The sequence below is a fragment of the Eschrichtius robustus genome, chromosome 3 (genome assembly GCF_028021215.1).
Source record: "Eschrichtius robustus isolate mEscRob2 chromosome 3, mEscRob2.pri, whole genome shotgun sequence".
Taxonomy (NCBI): domain Eukaryota; kingdom Metazoa; phylum Chordata; class Mammalia; order Artiodactyla; family Eschrichtiidae; genus Eschrichtius; species Eschrichtius robustus.
The window spans coordinates 106,969,457-106,986,901 of record NC_090826.1 but is presented as its reverse complement, the minus strand read 5'-3'; the positions used below and the strand labels follow the sequence as shown (position 1 = coordinate 106,986,901).

The 17,445-nt window shown below is 39.2% G+C and overlaps 1 protein-coding gene across 1 annotated transcript in view; it reads left to right on the top strand.

The window, feature by feature from the left end:
- Positions 1–7,365, top strand: part of FMO5 (flavin containing dimethylaniline monoxygenase 5) — a 30,864-nt gene extending 23,499 nt beyond the window's left edge. The window contains exons 7-8 of the mRNA XM_068540625.1: positions 4,023–4,095; positions 5,693–7,365. Coding sequence (XP_068396726.1) covers positions 4,023–4,095; positions 5,693–6,038 — 419 coding nt within the window. The 3' untranslated portion in view covers positions 6,039–7,365. The remainder of the gene's footprint in view (positions 1–4,022; positions 4,096–5,692) is intronic.
- Positions 7,366–17,445: the final 10,080 nt, after the last annotated feature.

Below are 17,445 nucleotides of genomic sequence, written 5' to 3'. Positions count from 1 at the left end.
TCATTTTCAATTCCTCTTAATTCTATCCAGTAGATCATGTACTCCTTGAGCACTGGACCAGCAATCCAATGCAAGTAACCCGTTAAGTTGGCTTAATTCCAGTCATATAAAGTGGATCTTTTAATTGGGTCAATAAAGTAAGAGGAAAAAGTTGTTTTAAAATAGGCCACATCATCTTAGTACACTTTGAACAAAAACGAGACTCTTTTCCAGGACCAAGTGAACCGTTGAGAGGATTAGGGAAAATGAGTATTTGGAAGATTCCACATTATGACTGTGGGATTAGGGGATCTTAGGGGAAATGCACAAAAAGCTCAGTTTCCTATGCTAGCAAATCTTAGTTAGTGCTAATCCCTCTAGCTTTCTTCTTAACACTTGAAAGGAAGGAATCATCAGAGAATCCCTATAACTTTATCAAATTTCCAAAAGGAACCCTGAGTTTTTTGTTCTACTGTCTGCCTACCAAATCCTTGCCTTTCTCATCCCGGAATTCTACCTTCACTGTGCCAATTTTAAGACCATTCTTTCACACCTGCCCAACTCAGCCTGTCCTCTTCCCTGGCCTGTCCTTTCCCTACCAAGCCCCATTTCCCTACTTCCTTTGTTCTCTAGAATTACTATTCTCTTGTCAAGAAAATATTCCACCCTTTTATAGAACACTGAACCCACTTGCTTGCCTTGACAGAAATCTAGTTTTCTTTCTCGCTTGTAGCCCTCTCAAGAGCCCTTGCAAGTGTTCCACTTTCATTTAGTAACTTTCTTCCCTTGCAAACCGTATGAAATGATACCAATTCTCTGGATCACAAGGAGGCATTATGTCATAGGATGGCATTCAAGTTCCTCCACAAATTGGATACAGGCTGCTTTCTCAGGCCCATCTTTTGCAGGTCTTTACCATCCATCCTACAGTCTTCTAGATGCACTGAATGACTTACCCACTATGCAGCAAACACAGTAGATACTCTTGTACCCTGTGCCTTTGCTTCTGCTGTTCTCTCTGCCTGGTATTCCTCCCCTTTACTCGTTATTTGTGTGGGATAAGCCTGTTTATTTCCTCCCTTTCTTTGTAGTATATTGAAAGCTCTTTAAATAAAAGAATCATGTTTATTTGCCTTTGTCTTCCAAGTCTAGACCAGTGCCTAGCACATGGGAGGTAGCTAATACATCTCTATTTAATGACTGCAAGTTTAGTTGTGGAGGTTTTCTAAACTCTACAGTAGAAAGTTCTTATCAGAGGATCTCAGCTTATGAACTACCTTCTCAATTTCCAGTCATGGTAAAAGGCTGGACTGGACTGAAAGAGCAGAATGGCAGTCACACCTCCTTTCTCTTGTAACATTATCTTTACATTAAACATGCAGGGACTAGTCAGGATTACATAAATACAATCTGCCATAGGCCCGAGAGCCGACTGAAAGACTTAGTTCCACAGAGTTATAATTCAGTCTCACCCCATTTGAACCTTGTCTTGCAACCCTTAGGAAATCTCTGAACTTCAGTTCCACACTGTTCTTCAACAACATTCTTCAGCTAACATTTACTGGCCTCTTAGTATATGCCAGACCCTCTGCTAGGTGCTGGAGATGCAAATATGACCAAACAGAAAATTCCTATCTTTATGGAACTCAGAGTCAAGCAAGGAAGACAGACAAGTAAACAGACATTTAATGTGTTCATTCATTTAGCAGATATTTACTATATCCTAAACAAGGGTCCAATAACAATGTAGAGGAGCTGGCTATGGGAGCAGGAAGGAACAAGTACCCAATTCTCCCTACAACTGCAAATACACCATAAAAAATAAGCGTTTACTAAAAGGACAAGGCCATCTTGAACATAACAGAGAAGAGAACAATTAGTAATATTTATGCAAAGTTAGAGAAAATGACAAAATAAACCAAGTCCTGAGAACTACAAGGAGTTCAGAATTCTGGAGAATAAAGTATTATAGGAATTAAAGAAAATGAAGCTGGAGATATTTATAGAGGCAAAACCAAGAAAAATCCTTAGGTGCCATGCCAGAAGTTTACATTCAATGTAGGCAATAGAGAACAATTGAAGGATTAACTGGGAAATGGGGAGTCAAATCAGATTTGTAATTCAGAAGATGTATTAGAGGGAAATGAAATGGGAAATAGGTCAGTTTCGAGCCTGTGACAAATGTCGAAGAAAGACATAATGAGGGCTTTAAAGTAAGGTAAAGGAATACGAGGAGAAATATTTGAATGAAATTTCATTGGTGAATTTGAAAGGATTTGGATGGAATGTAGGTTGGAGATGAAAGAGAGAAAAGAATCTGCTCAGGGGCTATGGCCATTGATGTAAACTGGTAATATAAGAGGAGGAGCAAGATAGGAAGGAGGGAGATACATATGGTAAAAATGACATGTGCCTGAATGAGGAAACACTGCAACAACAGTATCGATGAATTAAGAACTGCACCACCGGATACAGTACCCATCTTTATATATTCCTATCTATCTACCTATCTAATTTATAGTGATTTTTTGTTTTGTTGGGTTTTTGTTTTTTGTTTTGTTTTGTTTTTTGGATGAATTGGCTGCCTCACAGGCAAGAAATCACCTCCTCCTCCATAATGTTTCTAGTTAAGAGAAGTAAAAATTACGGTTTTACTATGAGAAATAATTTGGAAATCAACTTTCAAACTGTGTTTCATGAGCATCTTAAGACCTGTGATTAACTTCAAATGAAGCGTTTCAGTGATTCCTCATTGACTTATGTATATAATAATTCCCAAGGCTAAAATGAAAAGAACACATGGCAAAACACAGAAGGCTATTTCTTGAGTGTTGAATTTTGAGTCTCATGTTTTAAGAGGGACACACCAGGATAGTTACTGGAGTGTGCCCAGAGAAAGGCAAACAGTGGGGCAGAGAACGTGAAACCTGTTATATGGGGAACTGTTAAGGCTTTAAGGCTGATAATGGGAAGACTTAAAGAAGTTATGACAGTGGTTCTCAAATGGTTCAAAGGCTGTCATTTGTTAATACTAGACTCCTTGGCTCCAGAAGGCAGAGCTAAGTCCACTGGTGCCAGTTGCATGGACCCAGGTTCTGGGGTCAATGAAAAGAATAATGTTCCAGCAAGTAGAGCAGCCAAACAATTAAATCATCTCCTCAGGTGATGAGATCCCCATCACCAGAGATATTTAAGGAGGAATGAGATAACCCCTTGAATGTATTTGTAGAGAGAAGGATTGTATTAGGTAAGATATATTCCCATTCTAAAATTACACGTTCCAGAATTTTGTGGAGTAACACTTTAGAGTTGGGTGTGGCTAAAGTTTTCTACATGGCATAGTGCCTGTAAATCCGGGCATAAAGCTAATCATTTAAATTGAGAGTTGTCTATGTCGACTTAAATACTATTCTACCTTTGTCTAGCCATGTCCTTGGAGTTAAATTTCTGCTACTGGAACTGTTCATTGGTGCTTAAATTTATCTGTTAAGATTGCGTATTATGAGTTGCCCTTGACCTTACCCCTCACTCTCAGTAAATAAAAAAATTTAGAAGGTAAGGCTTATCTTCCATGGAACTTTAGGCATAAAACAGGACTGAGAGTTTACTTTTACTTCCTTCTCCCTGTGGTATAAAGCCTCTTTGTTATTAAGAGTACAAGTACAGATGTGTTTCCCATATTCCCACCGCCCTTTTACTTTGTACCTCATTTTCCGTATACGTTTAAGGCCATTTATCATTTCCTCATGTCCATATTTCATTTCCCAATTGAAAGACTATGTTAGGGAGGAGGCAGGTATTGGTTGGAAAGCAGATTAGGAGAAATATCTTCCAAAGGCAAAGTAGAAAAGAGTAAGCTACTGAGGTTAATATGATTATATTCTGGTGGTGGTAGGCTAAGGTGATCAAGTGAAGGTGTAACCTCCTTGGTACAGACAACTAGCCTGTATTCCTTTGAATTTTCCATAGCATGGTAATTGTTAATAGGATTAGTGTTCATACTGAGGTAATTTTACACTTAAAATTTTGGTTTTCCTCTTTAGGGTTAAAGACATTGCCTTCACAAAATGAAATGATAAAAGAAATAGCTAAGGTTCAAGAGGATATGGCCAAAAGGTAAGAGTTCTCCCAAGAAGACAGGTGGTTAATTTTTCCCAGTTAGTTCTTTTTTTTTGGCAGGGGCTGCATTGGGTCTTTGTTGCTATGCGTGGGCTTTCTCTAGTTGCGGAGAGCAGGAGGCTACTCTTCTTTGTGGTGCATGGGCTTCTCATTGTGGTGGCTTCTCTTGTTGCAGAGCATGGGCTCTAGGCACGCGGGCTTCAGTAGTTGCAGCATGTGGGCCTTAGAGAGCACAGGCTTGTAGTTGTGGTGCATGGGCTCAGTAGTTGTGGTGCGTGGGTCTAGGGCACGCGGGTGTTAGTAGTTGTGGCACATGGGCTCAGTAGATGTGGTGCACAGGCTTAGTTGCTACACAGCATGTGGGATCTTCCTGGACCAGGGATCAAACCCGTGACCCCTGCATTGGCAGGCGGATTCTTAACCACTGCACCACCAGGGAAGTCCCCCCACTTAGTTCTTCATAAGAGCAATGTTGTACTGTATTTATTGTCCTTGTGTTCGTTTAAGGATTTAGATTATATTTTGAAGGAAAAGGAAATAATAGTTTGTGACAATAGAATAGAGAATTACCACCAAGTGGTTTGAATATGGATGGGAAAGGAGAGAAAAGCTTAAGAAAATTCTATGTTTAGGGCCTAAAAGAAAAGTCAAGTAGGAAAAAGCACATGGAGAGAAAACCAGGTATATTATTTTGGCAAGGATTACTTGAAGGGCTGTTAGAGCTACCAGAGGAAGGAAGGGTAGCGATGAATTAATGAGAGGTAGATATGGTTAAATTAAAAATCTGTAGGTAGATTTACAAATCTGCAGAGGCCACTTTGCTGGCTGTCATGTGACAGCGTACTCAGGTCACAGTGGCTCTTGGTATGAGTAATCTATAGGATCTGGGAAGGTGGTACCATCAGCCAGTATTTTAGTGCTTGGGTGGACACATTTAGCAATCTGAATTTCAGAACTTGTGCTTATTCACTTGGTGATCTTTATTTGAACAAAGTTGATGTAGATGAAGTTCCTAAATTTTTGTGGAAAAGTCAGAGGCACAATCATCCCATGCCCAAAGATGTGGTTTTCTTCAACTGATTATACCAGCATAACTCTCCCTTCTGCAAGGAGGAGAAAGACAGTTTTTACTTAACCCTGATACCCTTTCTAGGTGCTCTCCTATTTTCCTCCTTCCTTTCACTGCCAAACTTCTACAATATATATTCTACATTATATATATTGACTTGTAATAGTTTCCTCTTTGTTCTCAGCTTATCTATTTCTTCCACATCCTTCAAGGACTTATCATAGCTCTATTTTAACTACCCACTTCTACATTTCTATTTAGCAGTCTAAAACCACGTGATTTACCATAAGTCTTATATTCTTGTCTGTTTCGTGTGAAGTCTTACATTCTTCTGTTTCACGTGTATCTATCTTATCTAGTTCAGTAGATTATAAGGCCCTTAAGAATAGAGACATGTCTTTTCTTTCTTCTCTATTTTCTACAGCTGCTAGCCCAATATTGAGCCAAGAGCAGATAGAAAGCATTGACTAATGGATGGATTGACTGAACTGTTAATAGGCATGCCTTCTGTCTTCTCTGCTTCAGGTATGTGGACAGCCAACGCCATACCATTCAGGGAGACTATATAGATACCATGGATGAGCTTGCTGATCTGGTGGGCGTCAGGCCCAATCTGCTGTCCTTGGCCTTCACTGACCCCAAACTGGCATTACAGTTATTTTGGGGACCCTGTACTCCAATCCAGTATCGGCTACAGGGCCCTGGAAAGTGGGATGGAGCTCGAAAAGCTATCCTCACCACAGAAGATCGTATCAGGAAGCCGCTAATGACAAGAGTAATTGAAAGCAACAATTCCACAACTTCAACAATAACAATGGCCAGGTTTATGCTGGCTGTGGCTTTCTTTGCTATAATTATGACCTATTTTTAGCTGTTCCATTGTCATTGTCCCAGTTTTCTTTGAAAGCTGGATCTGGAGATGCCTTCAGAACCTGACAAGATTGAACAACTCTCAGCCTCACATTGCCCAGAAATCTACTTTTATTTCTCTTTCCAAAGCATTAATCCTTTTTCCTCTTTTCCCTACAGTGAAATCCCACCTTTTCATTTGTACTGACTTACCGCCCTTACTCTTAGGACCCGTCACTTTTTCCTTTCAGTCATTCCTGGACTGTGAGCTCAGATACTCTTTTAGTCATCTTTGTTTTGTCCTTAGCAGAGTTCCTGACATGTGGTAGGTGCTTTCTTTTCTTTTTTTCACATCTTTATTGGAGTAGAAAGGCTTTACAATATTGTGTTCGTTTCTGCTATACAACAAAGTGAGTCAGCTATATGTATACATATATCCCCATATCCCCTCCCTCTTGAGCCTCGCTCCCACCTTCCCTATCCCATCCCTCTACCTCTTCACAAAGCTCCGAGCTGATCTCCCTATGCTATGCAGCAGCTTCCCACTAGCCATGCATTTTACATTTGGTAGTGTATATACGTCAATGCTGCTCTCTCACTTCATCCCAGCTTCCCCTTCCCCACGGTGTCAAGTCAGTTCTCTACGTCTGCATCTTTATTCCTGCTCTGCCACTAGGTTCATCAGTACCGCTTCTTTAAATCCCATATATATGCGTTAACATACGGTATTTGTTTTTCTCTTTCTGACTTACTTCACTCTGTATGACAGATTCTAGGTCCACGCACCTCAGCACAAATAACTCAACTTCGTTCCTTTTTATGGCTGAGTAATATTCCATTGTATATATGTGCCACATCTTCTTTATCCATTCATCTGTTGATGGACACTTAGGTTGGTTCCATGTCCTGGCTATTGTAAATAGTGCTGCAATGAACATTGTGGTACGTGACTCTTTTTGAATTACGGTTTTCTCAGGGTATATGCCCAGTAGTGGGACTGCTGGTTCATATGGTAGTTCTATTTTTAGTTTTTTAAGGAACCTCCATACTGTTCTCCATAGTGGCTGTATCAATTTACATTCCCACCAACAGTGCAAGAGGGTTCCCTTTCCTCCACACCCTGTCCAGCATTTATTGTTTGTAGATTTTCTAATGATGCCCATTCTAATGGGTGTGAGGTAATACCTCACTGTAGTTTTGAGTTGCATGTGTCTAATAATTAGTGATGTTGAGCATCTCTTCATGTGCCTCTTGGCCATCTGTATGTCTTCTTTGGAGAAATGTCTATTTAGGTCTTCTGCCCATTTTTGGATTGGGTTGTTTGTTTTTGTGTTATTGAGCTGCATGAGCTGATTGTATATTTTGGAGATTAATCCTTCATCAGTTGCTTCATTTGCAAATATTTTCTCCCATTCTGAGGGTTGTCTTTTTGTCTTGTTTATGGTTTCCTTCACTGTGCAAAAGCTTTTACGTTTCATTACGTCTCAGTTGTTTATTCCTGTTTTTAATTACCTTATTCTAGGAGGTGGGTCAAAAAGGATCTTGCTGTGATTTATGTCATAGAGTGTTCTGCCTATGTTTTCCTCTAAGAGTTTTATAGTATCTGGGCCTTACATTTAGGTCTTTAATCCATTTTGAGGTTATTTTTGTGTCTGTAGTTAGGGTGTGTTCTAATTTCATTCTTTCACATGTAGCTGTCCAGTTTTCCCAGCACCACTTACTGAAGAGGCTGTCTTTTCTCCACTGTATATTCTTGCCTCCTTTGTCAAAGATAAGGTGACCCTATGTGCGTGGGTTTATCTCTGAGCTTTCTATCCTGTTCCATTGATCTATATTTCTGTTTTTGTGCCAGTACCATACTGTCTTGATTACTGTAGCCTTGGAGTATAGTCTGAAGTCAAGGAACCTGATTCCTCCAGCTCCATTTTTCTTTCTCAAGATTGCTTTGGCTATTTGGGGTCTTTTGTGTTTCCATACAAATTGTAAAATTTCTTGTTCTAGTTCTGTGAAAAATGCCACTGGTAATTTGATAGGGATTGCATTGAATCTGTAGATTGCTTTGGGTAGTATAGTCATTTTCACAGTATTGATTCTTCCAATCCAGGACCAAGGTATACCTGCCCAACTGTTTATGTTATCTTTAATTTCTTTCATCAATGTTTTATAGTTTTCTGAGTACAGGTCTTTTGCCTCTTTAGGTAGGTTTACTCCTAGGTATTTTTGTTGTTGTGAGGGTAAATGGGATTGTTTCCTTAATTTCTCTTTCTGATCTTTCGTTGTTACTGTATAGGAATGCAAGGGATTTCTGTGCATTAATTTTGTATCCTGCAACCTTATCAAATTCACTGACTAGTTCTGGTAGTTTTCTGGTGGGATCTTTAGCATTTTCTATGTATAGTACCATATCATTGGCAAAGTCAGTTTTAGGTCTTTTCCAATTTGTATCCCTTTTATTTCTTTTTCTTCTCTGATTGCTGCAGCTAGGACTTCCAATACCATGTTGAATAATAGTGGCAAGAGTGGACAGCCTTCTCTTGTTCCTGATCTTAGAGGAAATGCTTTCAGTTTTTCACCATTGAGAATGATGTTTGCAGTGGGTTTGTCATATATGGCTTTTATTATGTTGAGGTAGTTTCCCTCTATGCCCACTTTCTGGAGTTTTTATCATAAATGGGTGTTGAATTCTGCCATAAGCTTTTTCTGCATCTATTGAGATGATCATATGATTTTTATTCTTTAATTTGTTAATATGGTGTATCACATTGATTGTTTTGCATATATTGAAGAATCCTTGCATCGCTGGGATAAATCCCACTTGATCATGGTGTATGATTCTTTTAATGTGTTGTTGGATTCTGTTTGCTAGTATTTTCTTGAGGATTTTTGTGTCTATGTTCATCAGTGATACTGGTCTATAATTTTCTTTTTTTGTAATATCTTTGTTTGGTTTTGGTAACAGGGTGATGGTGGCCCTCGTAAAACAAGTTTGGGAGTGTTCCTCCCTCCACAATTTTTTGGAAGAGTTTGAGAAGGATAGGTGTTAACTCTTCTCTAAATGTTTGATAGAATTCACCTGTGAAGCCATCTGGTCCTAGACTTTTGTTTGTTGGAAGATTTTTAATTAGTTTCAATTTCATTACCTGTGATTGGTCTGTTTGTATTTTCTAATTCTTCCTGGTTCAATCTTGTAAAGTTGTACTTTTCCAGGAATTTGTCCATTTCTTCCAGGTTGTCCATTTTATTGGTATAGGGTTGCTTGTAGTAGTCTCTTATAATCTTTTGTATTTCTGCAGTGTCACTTGTAATCTCTTCTTTTCATTTCTAATTTTATTGATTTGAGTCCTCTCCCTTTCTTGCTTGGTGAGTCTGGCTAAAGGTTTATCAACTCTGTTTATCTTCTCAAGGAGCCAGCTTTTAGTTTTATTGATCTTTGCTATTTTCTTTGTTTCTATTTCATTTATTTCTGCTCTGATTATGATTTCTTTCCTTCTACTACCTTTGGGTTTTCTTTGTTCTTTTTCTAGTTGCTTTAGGTGTAAGGTTATATTGTTTGAGATTTTTCTTGTTTCTTGAGGCGAGCTTGAATTGCTGTGAACTTCCCTCTTAAAACTGCTTTAGCTGCGTCCCATAGGTTTTGGATCATTGTGTTTTTGTTGTCATTTGTTCCTAGGTATTTTTTTGATTTCTTCTTTGATTTCTTCAGTGATCTCTTGGTTATTTAGCAGCGCACTGTTTAGCCTCCATGTGTTTGTGTCTTTTACTGTTTTTTTCCTGTAATTGATTTCTAATCTCATAGTGTTGTGGTTGGAAAAGATGCTTGATACAATTTCAGCTTTCTTAAATTTTCCAAGGCTTGATTTGTGACCCAGGATGTTATCTATTCTGGAGAGTGTTCCATGTGTACTTCAGAAGAAAGTGTGTTTTTCCGCTTTCAGGTGGAATGTCCTAAAAATATCATTTAGGTCTATCTGGTCTATTGTGTCTTTTAAAGCTTGTGTTTCCTTATTTATTTACTCCCTGGATGATCTGTCTATTGGTGTAAGTGGAGTGTTAAAGTCCCCCACTACTATTGTGTTACTGTTGATTTCTCCTTTTATGGCTGTTAGCATTTGCCTTATGTATTGAGGTGTTCCTATGTTGGGTGCATAAATACTTATAGTTGTTACGTTTTCTTCTTGGATTGATCCCTTGATCATTATGTAGTGTCCTTTCTCATCTCTTGTAACAGTCTTTATTTTAAAGACTATTTTATCTGATATGAGTATTGCTAATCCAGGTTTTTTTTTTTTAACATCTTTATTGGAGTATAATTGCTTTACAATGGTGTGTTAGTTTCTGCTTTATAACAAAGTTATACATATACATATGTTCCCATATCTCTTCCCTCTTGCATCTCCCTCCCTCCCACCCTCCCTATCCCACCCCTCTAGGTGGTCACAAAGCACCAAGCTGATCTCCCTGTGCTATGCGGTTGCTTCCAACTGGCTATTTTACATTTGGTAGTGTATATATGTCCATGCCACTCTCTCACTTTGTCACAGCTTACCCTTCCCCCTCCCCATATCCTCAAGTCCATTCTCTAGTAGGTCTGTGTCTTTATTCCCGTCTTACCACTAGGTTCTTCATGACCTTTTTTTTTTTCCCCTTAGATTCCATATATATGTGTTAGCATACTGTATTTGTTTTTCTCTTTCTGACTTACTTCACCTGTATGACAGACTCTAACTCCATCCACCTCATTACAAATAACTCAATTTCGTTTCCTTTTATGGCTGAGTAATATTCCATTGTATATATGTGCCACATCTTCTTTATCCATTCATCCAATGATGTACACTTAGGCTGCTTCCATGTCCTGGCTATTGTAAATACAGCTGCAATGAACATTTTGGTACATGACTCTTTTTGAATTATGGTTTTCTCAGGGTATATGCCCAGTAGTGGGATTGCTGGGTTGTATGGTAGTTCTATTTTTAGTTTTTTAAAGGAACCTCCATACTGTTCTCCATAGTGGCTGTATCAATTTACATTCCCACTAACAGTGCAAGAGTGTTCCCTTTTCTCCACACCCTCTCCAGCATTTATTGTTTCTAGATTTTTTGATGATGGCCATTCTGACTGGTGTGAGATGATATCTCATTGTAGTTTTGATTTGCATTTCTCTAATGATTAATGATGTTGAGCATTCTTTCATGTGTTTGTTGGCAATCTGTATATCTTCTTTGGAGAAATGTCTATTTAGGTCTTCTGCCCATTTTTGGATTGGGTTGTTTGTTTTTGTGTTATTGAGCTGCATGAGCTGCTTGTAAATTTTGGAGATTAATCATTTGTCAGTTGCTTCATTTGCAAATATTTTCTCCCAGTCTGAGGGTTGTCTTTTGGTCTTGTTTATGGTTCCCTTTGCTGTGCAAAAGCTTTTAAGTTTCATTAGGTCCCATTTGTTTATTTTTGTTTTTATTTCCATTTCTCTATAATCCAGCTTTCTTGTGATTTCCATTGGCGTGGAATATCTTTTTCCATCCCCTCACTTTGACTCTATATGTGTCCCTAGGTCTGAAGTGGGTTTCTTGTAGACAGCATATATAAGGGTCTTGTTTTTGTATCCATTCAGCCAGTCTGTGTCTTTTGGTTGGAGTATTTAATCCATTTACATTCAAGGTTATTATCAATATGTACATTCCTATTACCACTTTCTTAATTGATTTGGGTTTGTTTTTGTGGGTCTTTTTCTTCTCTAGTGTTTCCCACTTAGAGAAGTTCCTTTAGCATTTTGTTGTAAAGCTGGTTTGGTGGTGCTGAATTCCCTTAGCTTTTCCTTGTCTGTAAAGCTTTCGATTTCTCCATCAAATCTGAATGAGATCCTTGCCAGGTAATCTTGGTTGTTGGTGTTCCCCTTTCATCACTCTACATATGTTCTGCCACTCCCTTGTGGCTTGCAGAGTTTCTGCTGAAAGATCAACTGTTAACCTTGTGGGGATTCCCTTGTATGTCATTTGTTGCTTTTCCCTTACTGCTTTTAAATTTTTTATTTGTATTTAATTTTTGATAGTTTGATTAATGTGTGTTGCAGCATGGTTTTCTTTGGGTTTATCCTGTATGGGACTCTCTGTGCTTCCTGGACCTATTTCCTTTCCCATATTAGGGACGTTTTCGACTATGATCTCTTCAAATATCTTCTCAGACCCTTTCTTTTTCTCTTCTTCTGCGACCCCTATAATTTGAATGTTGGTGCATTTAATGTTGTCCCAGAGGTCTCTGGGACTGTGCTCAATTCTTTTCATTCTTTTTTCTTTATTCTGCTCCCTGGCAGTTATTTCCACTATTTTATCTCCAGCTCACTTATCCATTCTTCTGCCTCAGTTATTCTGCTACTGATTCCTTCTAGAGGATTTTTAATTTCAGTTACTGTGTTGTTCATCACTGTTTGTTTGCTGTTTAGTTCTTCTAGATACTTGTTAAATGTTTCTTGTATTTTCTCCATTCTGTTTCCGAGATTCTGGATCATCTTTACTATCATTACTCTGAATTCTTTTTCAGGTAGGTTGCCTATTTCGTCATTTATTTGGTCTTATAAGTTTTCACCTTGCTTCTTCGTCTGTAACACTTTTTGTGTGTGTGTTTTGTTTTGTTTTTTTTTTTTTTGATGGGTGAGGCTGTATTCCTGTGTTACTGGTTGTTTGGCCTGAGGCATCCAGCACTGGAGTTTGCGGGCAGGTGGATAGAGCCGGGTCTTGGTGCCAAGATGAGGACTTCCGGGAGGCCTCACTCCAATTAATATTCTCTAGGGTCTGAGGTTCTCTCTTAGTCCAGTGGTTTGGACACAGAACTCCCACCTCAGGAGGTCAGGCCTGACTTCTGGCCTGGGAACCAAGATCCCGCAAGCCACATGGCGCAGCAAAAAAAAAAGCAGTACAAGAACAAAGAATAAAAAACAAAATAAAATTAGATAAAAAATATATTAGGAAAAATAAAAATATAATTGAAACAACTGCAACAAGATAAAACAAAACCACAACAGAAAAAAGAAAGGGAAAGAAAAAGGGGGGAACAAGCCGAAAGGAGCAGAACAATAACAAAGTATAAAGAATAAAATTAAACTAAATAAAAGATTTATTAGAAAAACTAAAAGTATACATGAATCAACAAGAATGAATCAAGGTAAAACGGAACCTCAATCTAAAAGAGGAAAAAGAGAAAAGAAAAAAGCCTTGGCTATGGGGCACAGAGTTTAGGCGCAGGTGGAAATTAGGCAGTGGTGGGCTTTAGGGTGGGGGGGGGAAACTAGGCGAGAGATGGGTGACTTTTGGGCGTGGGGCAGGGCCTAGGCTCAGGACCCATGTAGCTGGAAAAGGCCTTGGGGGCGGGACCTAGGCGGGCTACGTTCAAACATGGGGCAGGGGCTCTGCTTAGGGTCTGCGCAGAAGGGGAGAGGCAGCACATCCAAAGGGGAGCGTCTGGAGTGTGGAGTTCCGGAGTTTGGAGGTAAGGCCCTGGGTGAGGGTGTGTGGGTGCGGTTTAGGCCCAGTGCGGTTGGAGGGGCTCTCAGAGGGGGTCTCCGAGTGTAGAGGTAGGTCCCTGGGTGGGGTGTAGGGGCCGGGCTTGGGCTCTGCACGGCAGGAAGGAGGCTCCGAAGAGGATTAGGCCTGGGAGCCCAACAGGCTCCCTGGTGCCTAAGGGGACAGGGAAAGCGCTGGCCACGTTCCCTTCCATTCCTCCACACCACCCTCTAGGGTGTCCCCCCAACTGCCATCCCCCTAACCGTGGGTCGGTCCCACTGGGAGTAGGAACTCCTCCCCTCCCCCAGCCAACCCTCAGGGGTGCCGGTCCTGTAGGTCCAGCCTTTACTTTTGCTCCCCCTTCCCTCCCTCCCACTCCGTCAGGACCCGCATGGCTGGAGGGGGCCTCGGTGGGCAGAGGATCAGGCCTGGGATCTCAGCAGGCTCCCAGAGGCCCAAGAGGGCAGGGGAAAGTTGGGCATGCTCCCTTTTGATCCTCTGCCCTTCCAATGGTCCCCCAATTTCCCCCTTCGGGCACGGGATCCCTTCCCTTCCCCCAGCCGCCCCTCAGGGGCACCAGTCCTGTCCCACCTCCACTTCTCCTCCTCCCTCACTCCCCCCTCCAAGCCCCACATCCTACCCCATCACTGGGGGTTCCTCCCATTCCCCATAGTTGTCTGTGGTCCCCCACCAGTGTCTGGTGGGTGCCCTAGTTATGCGGAGATGTGAATTCCACATCCTCCTAGTCCGCCATCTTGACTCCACCCTTGTGGTAGGTGCTTAATAAATGTTTGCTGTCATTTATCAAATATTATGGTGGGGAGCATAAGCCAATATCTACATAACAAATGGGAGATTCCATGTAACTGTGCTTCTGACAGGATTTGGTTTTCTACTAGACTTTTAATCTTTGTTTTTAATATTGTAACTAAATGTATTTTTCCTCAGAGATAAGAGAAATAATGGTCTTATAACAGTTGTATATATCTAAGATAAGATATATAGATACTTAAACACTTTGTTTCACTAGCTGTTCACTAGGGTGTCTGATACCTGGTCATTTTCACTCTTTTCCTCTAAGCAACACATCTCTATTTGCTCAATGAAGAAACTACCTCCAACTTCCTAGGCTCATGGATCATTTTAACAATCTAGCAGCTTCCAGCAGGTTCAACTTGGCTGGAAAAATTGGGATTTTAAATGAGATGTCCAGTCTTTTTTGATCTCTTAGTTCCTATAATAGGATACAAGACTTTATCTTAGGAACTATGATAAGTAGTCATCAACTGCTGTGGTGTAGCCTACAAAGGTGATTGGATTTTCTCCCCCCAACTCCTACTTTCTCCCCTCCTCACCCTCCCACACAGAGAGTCTAAGTAATAAGTATTCAAAGAGGTCAGTTATGTAATAAATTAGGATTGATAACAACTAAATATAGGGGTATTCTGCTTATAATAGTTCTTCTTGTGTCGCACACTGTAGTTATGAAAGACAAAGCAAATGAAATGAAACCAAGGACTCCAGTTTATGTCCAAGTGCTGCTGTTGATTCTGTTTTCTCATCCCTAGAAGTTTTGCTCTGTTCTTGTCTGTCAGAGTAGTTAACTAAGTGTTAGATGTCCGGCACACCTAATTTCATGAAGAAAGGAACTGGATTTACCAGCCAAGTGTGTTAATAAATAAGCTGTGGTGTAATACATTTGGGATTGCTACCTATTGTTTACCCAAGAATAAATTCGAACAACTGAAAGAACAACATTAGAAATCATTATCTTTCCCAATGTACAGTAAATAAGAGAACCAGAAACGTGAGAACAACAACTTCCTCCTAATCATATAACTATTTGTAGAATTCCCTGCTATTTCGCCTAATTTTGCCTGTGGACATGCTTTTTGAGAATTGGAAGGTCTTTTTTCTTCCATAATCTTTATGATACTGGGGATTTACCCTCTATTAAAATGGACCTAGTATCTTTTAATGTGCAGACTATTCTAGTTCAAAATTAAATTGAAAGCCGCTTCTTTTCCATTTCCTTCTTTCAACATATAAATTTGCCTCTTTCAGCATGTAAGTCTGTTGAATTAAAGTCCTTTGATAATGTAATTCCTAGTTATCAGTAATAAGTACCCCAGTCTCCTCTTTAAATAAAAAGCATGTAATTCTAAGCTCATTGACTCTCTCAGTTTCCTTATAATATGAAAAGTTACCAAAAAAAAAAAAAATCATTGGTTAAATTCTAAACCAAGGTAAAAGTAAGATGTGAATAGGAAAGTGAACTCAAAACAACTCAAGATACAAAGCCCTAGTTACTGATGTGTATTAATCATCAATTTACCACATCTTACTTTTGTAATTATATTAAAAGGTTGTATCATTTTCCCAATTATATTATACAGAAAAATGCTTTCTTGTAGTGCCAGAAAGTAAGGAAGTGCTCAAAAAGCAAATCGATGGGGGAATGTCACAGGGACACAGGAACCAACCGAAAGTGGTCCCAATGGCCAAAGCTGGAACAATTTGAACAATATAAATAACTTAGTATTGGTTTATAATATAAAGTATAATACCCATCAGTCCATAATGGTATAAATAAGTGATTGAATAATAAGTGGGGTAGAATAGAGAAAACTCCCATATGGAAGAATTTCAAACAATTTATATAAATACTCTGCCCTCCAGGAGTTGGAGCATAACTCCCCATTCCTTAAGTGTAGGCTGTATAGAGTGACTTCCTTCCAAAGAGCGGTAAAGGGAGAAAAATAACTTTAGAGTGGAGATATCTGACAAACACTACCTCAGCTGGGTGATCAAGATTAACATCAACAGTAAAGTCATGTGGATAGTATGTACTCTTGGTATGATGTGATGAGAAGGGTACTTTGCCTCTGTGGTCTTCCTGCCTAAAACCATAACCCAGTCTAACCATGAGGAAAACATCAGACAAACCCAGGTTCAGGAATATCTTACAAAATACCTGACCATCTCAAAACTGTGAAGCCCATCAAAGAAAAAGGAATGTCTGAGAAATTGTCACAGTATAGAGGAGCCTAAGACCTGATGTCTAAATGCAATGTACCTTGGATGGGATCTTGGAACATAAAAAGACATTAAGTAAAAATTGAAGAAATATTAATAAAGTATGGATTCTGGTTAATAACAATGTACTGATTGGTTTATTGGTTGTGACAAATGTAGCACTGTAACGTAAGATGTGAACAATACAATAAATTGTGTGTGGGATATACAGGAACTCTGTACTAGTTTTTCTTAAATCTAAAACTATTCTAAAATTTTAAAATTATTTTTTAAAAAAAGAAATGTATTCTTTTGGTTCAGGATTTGACCCAGAGGCATAGTCTAGTGGAATTTTCTCAGAAGAGGAAGAATATTGGATAGTACCATTCATTTAAATTACTATCTTTTCCCTTGATTACTCTACAAATTAAGTTCTTCTAATAAAGCATACTATTACTTACTATAGCAATTTTGTTCGTTTGTTGAATAAGTATAGACTACAGTTGTAGAGAGGAGAAAATGGTAATATGAGGTCAAAAGACACATTTTCTTAAAATACTTAAATAAGTTCTTATAGCTGAGCACATTAAGCCAATAGTCTCCACTAGCAAAATGTATGGTATATTAATAACAAGTACATTCATGAATGAGATAATTTTACTCAATACTGGATCTGTGCATGGTTACTTTTGTCAGTAGTAATATAATGTATAATACTATACAAACATCCTCCAAGCTGCCTACTTGGAATTTCCCAAAGTGCTGTGTTTTTCCATGTTTCTACATACATTCTTATGTTTCCACTTGCCCAACCTATTTCACCTTCAAGAGTCACGTAATCTGTTATCTGTTCTAGAAATCTCCAGGATGAAATAGGTGACCTATCTTTATGCTTCACACTGCACCTGGTATATTGCT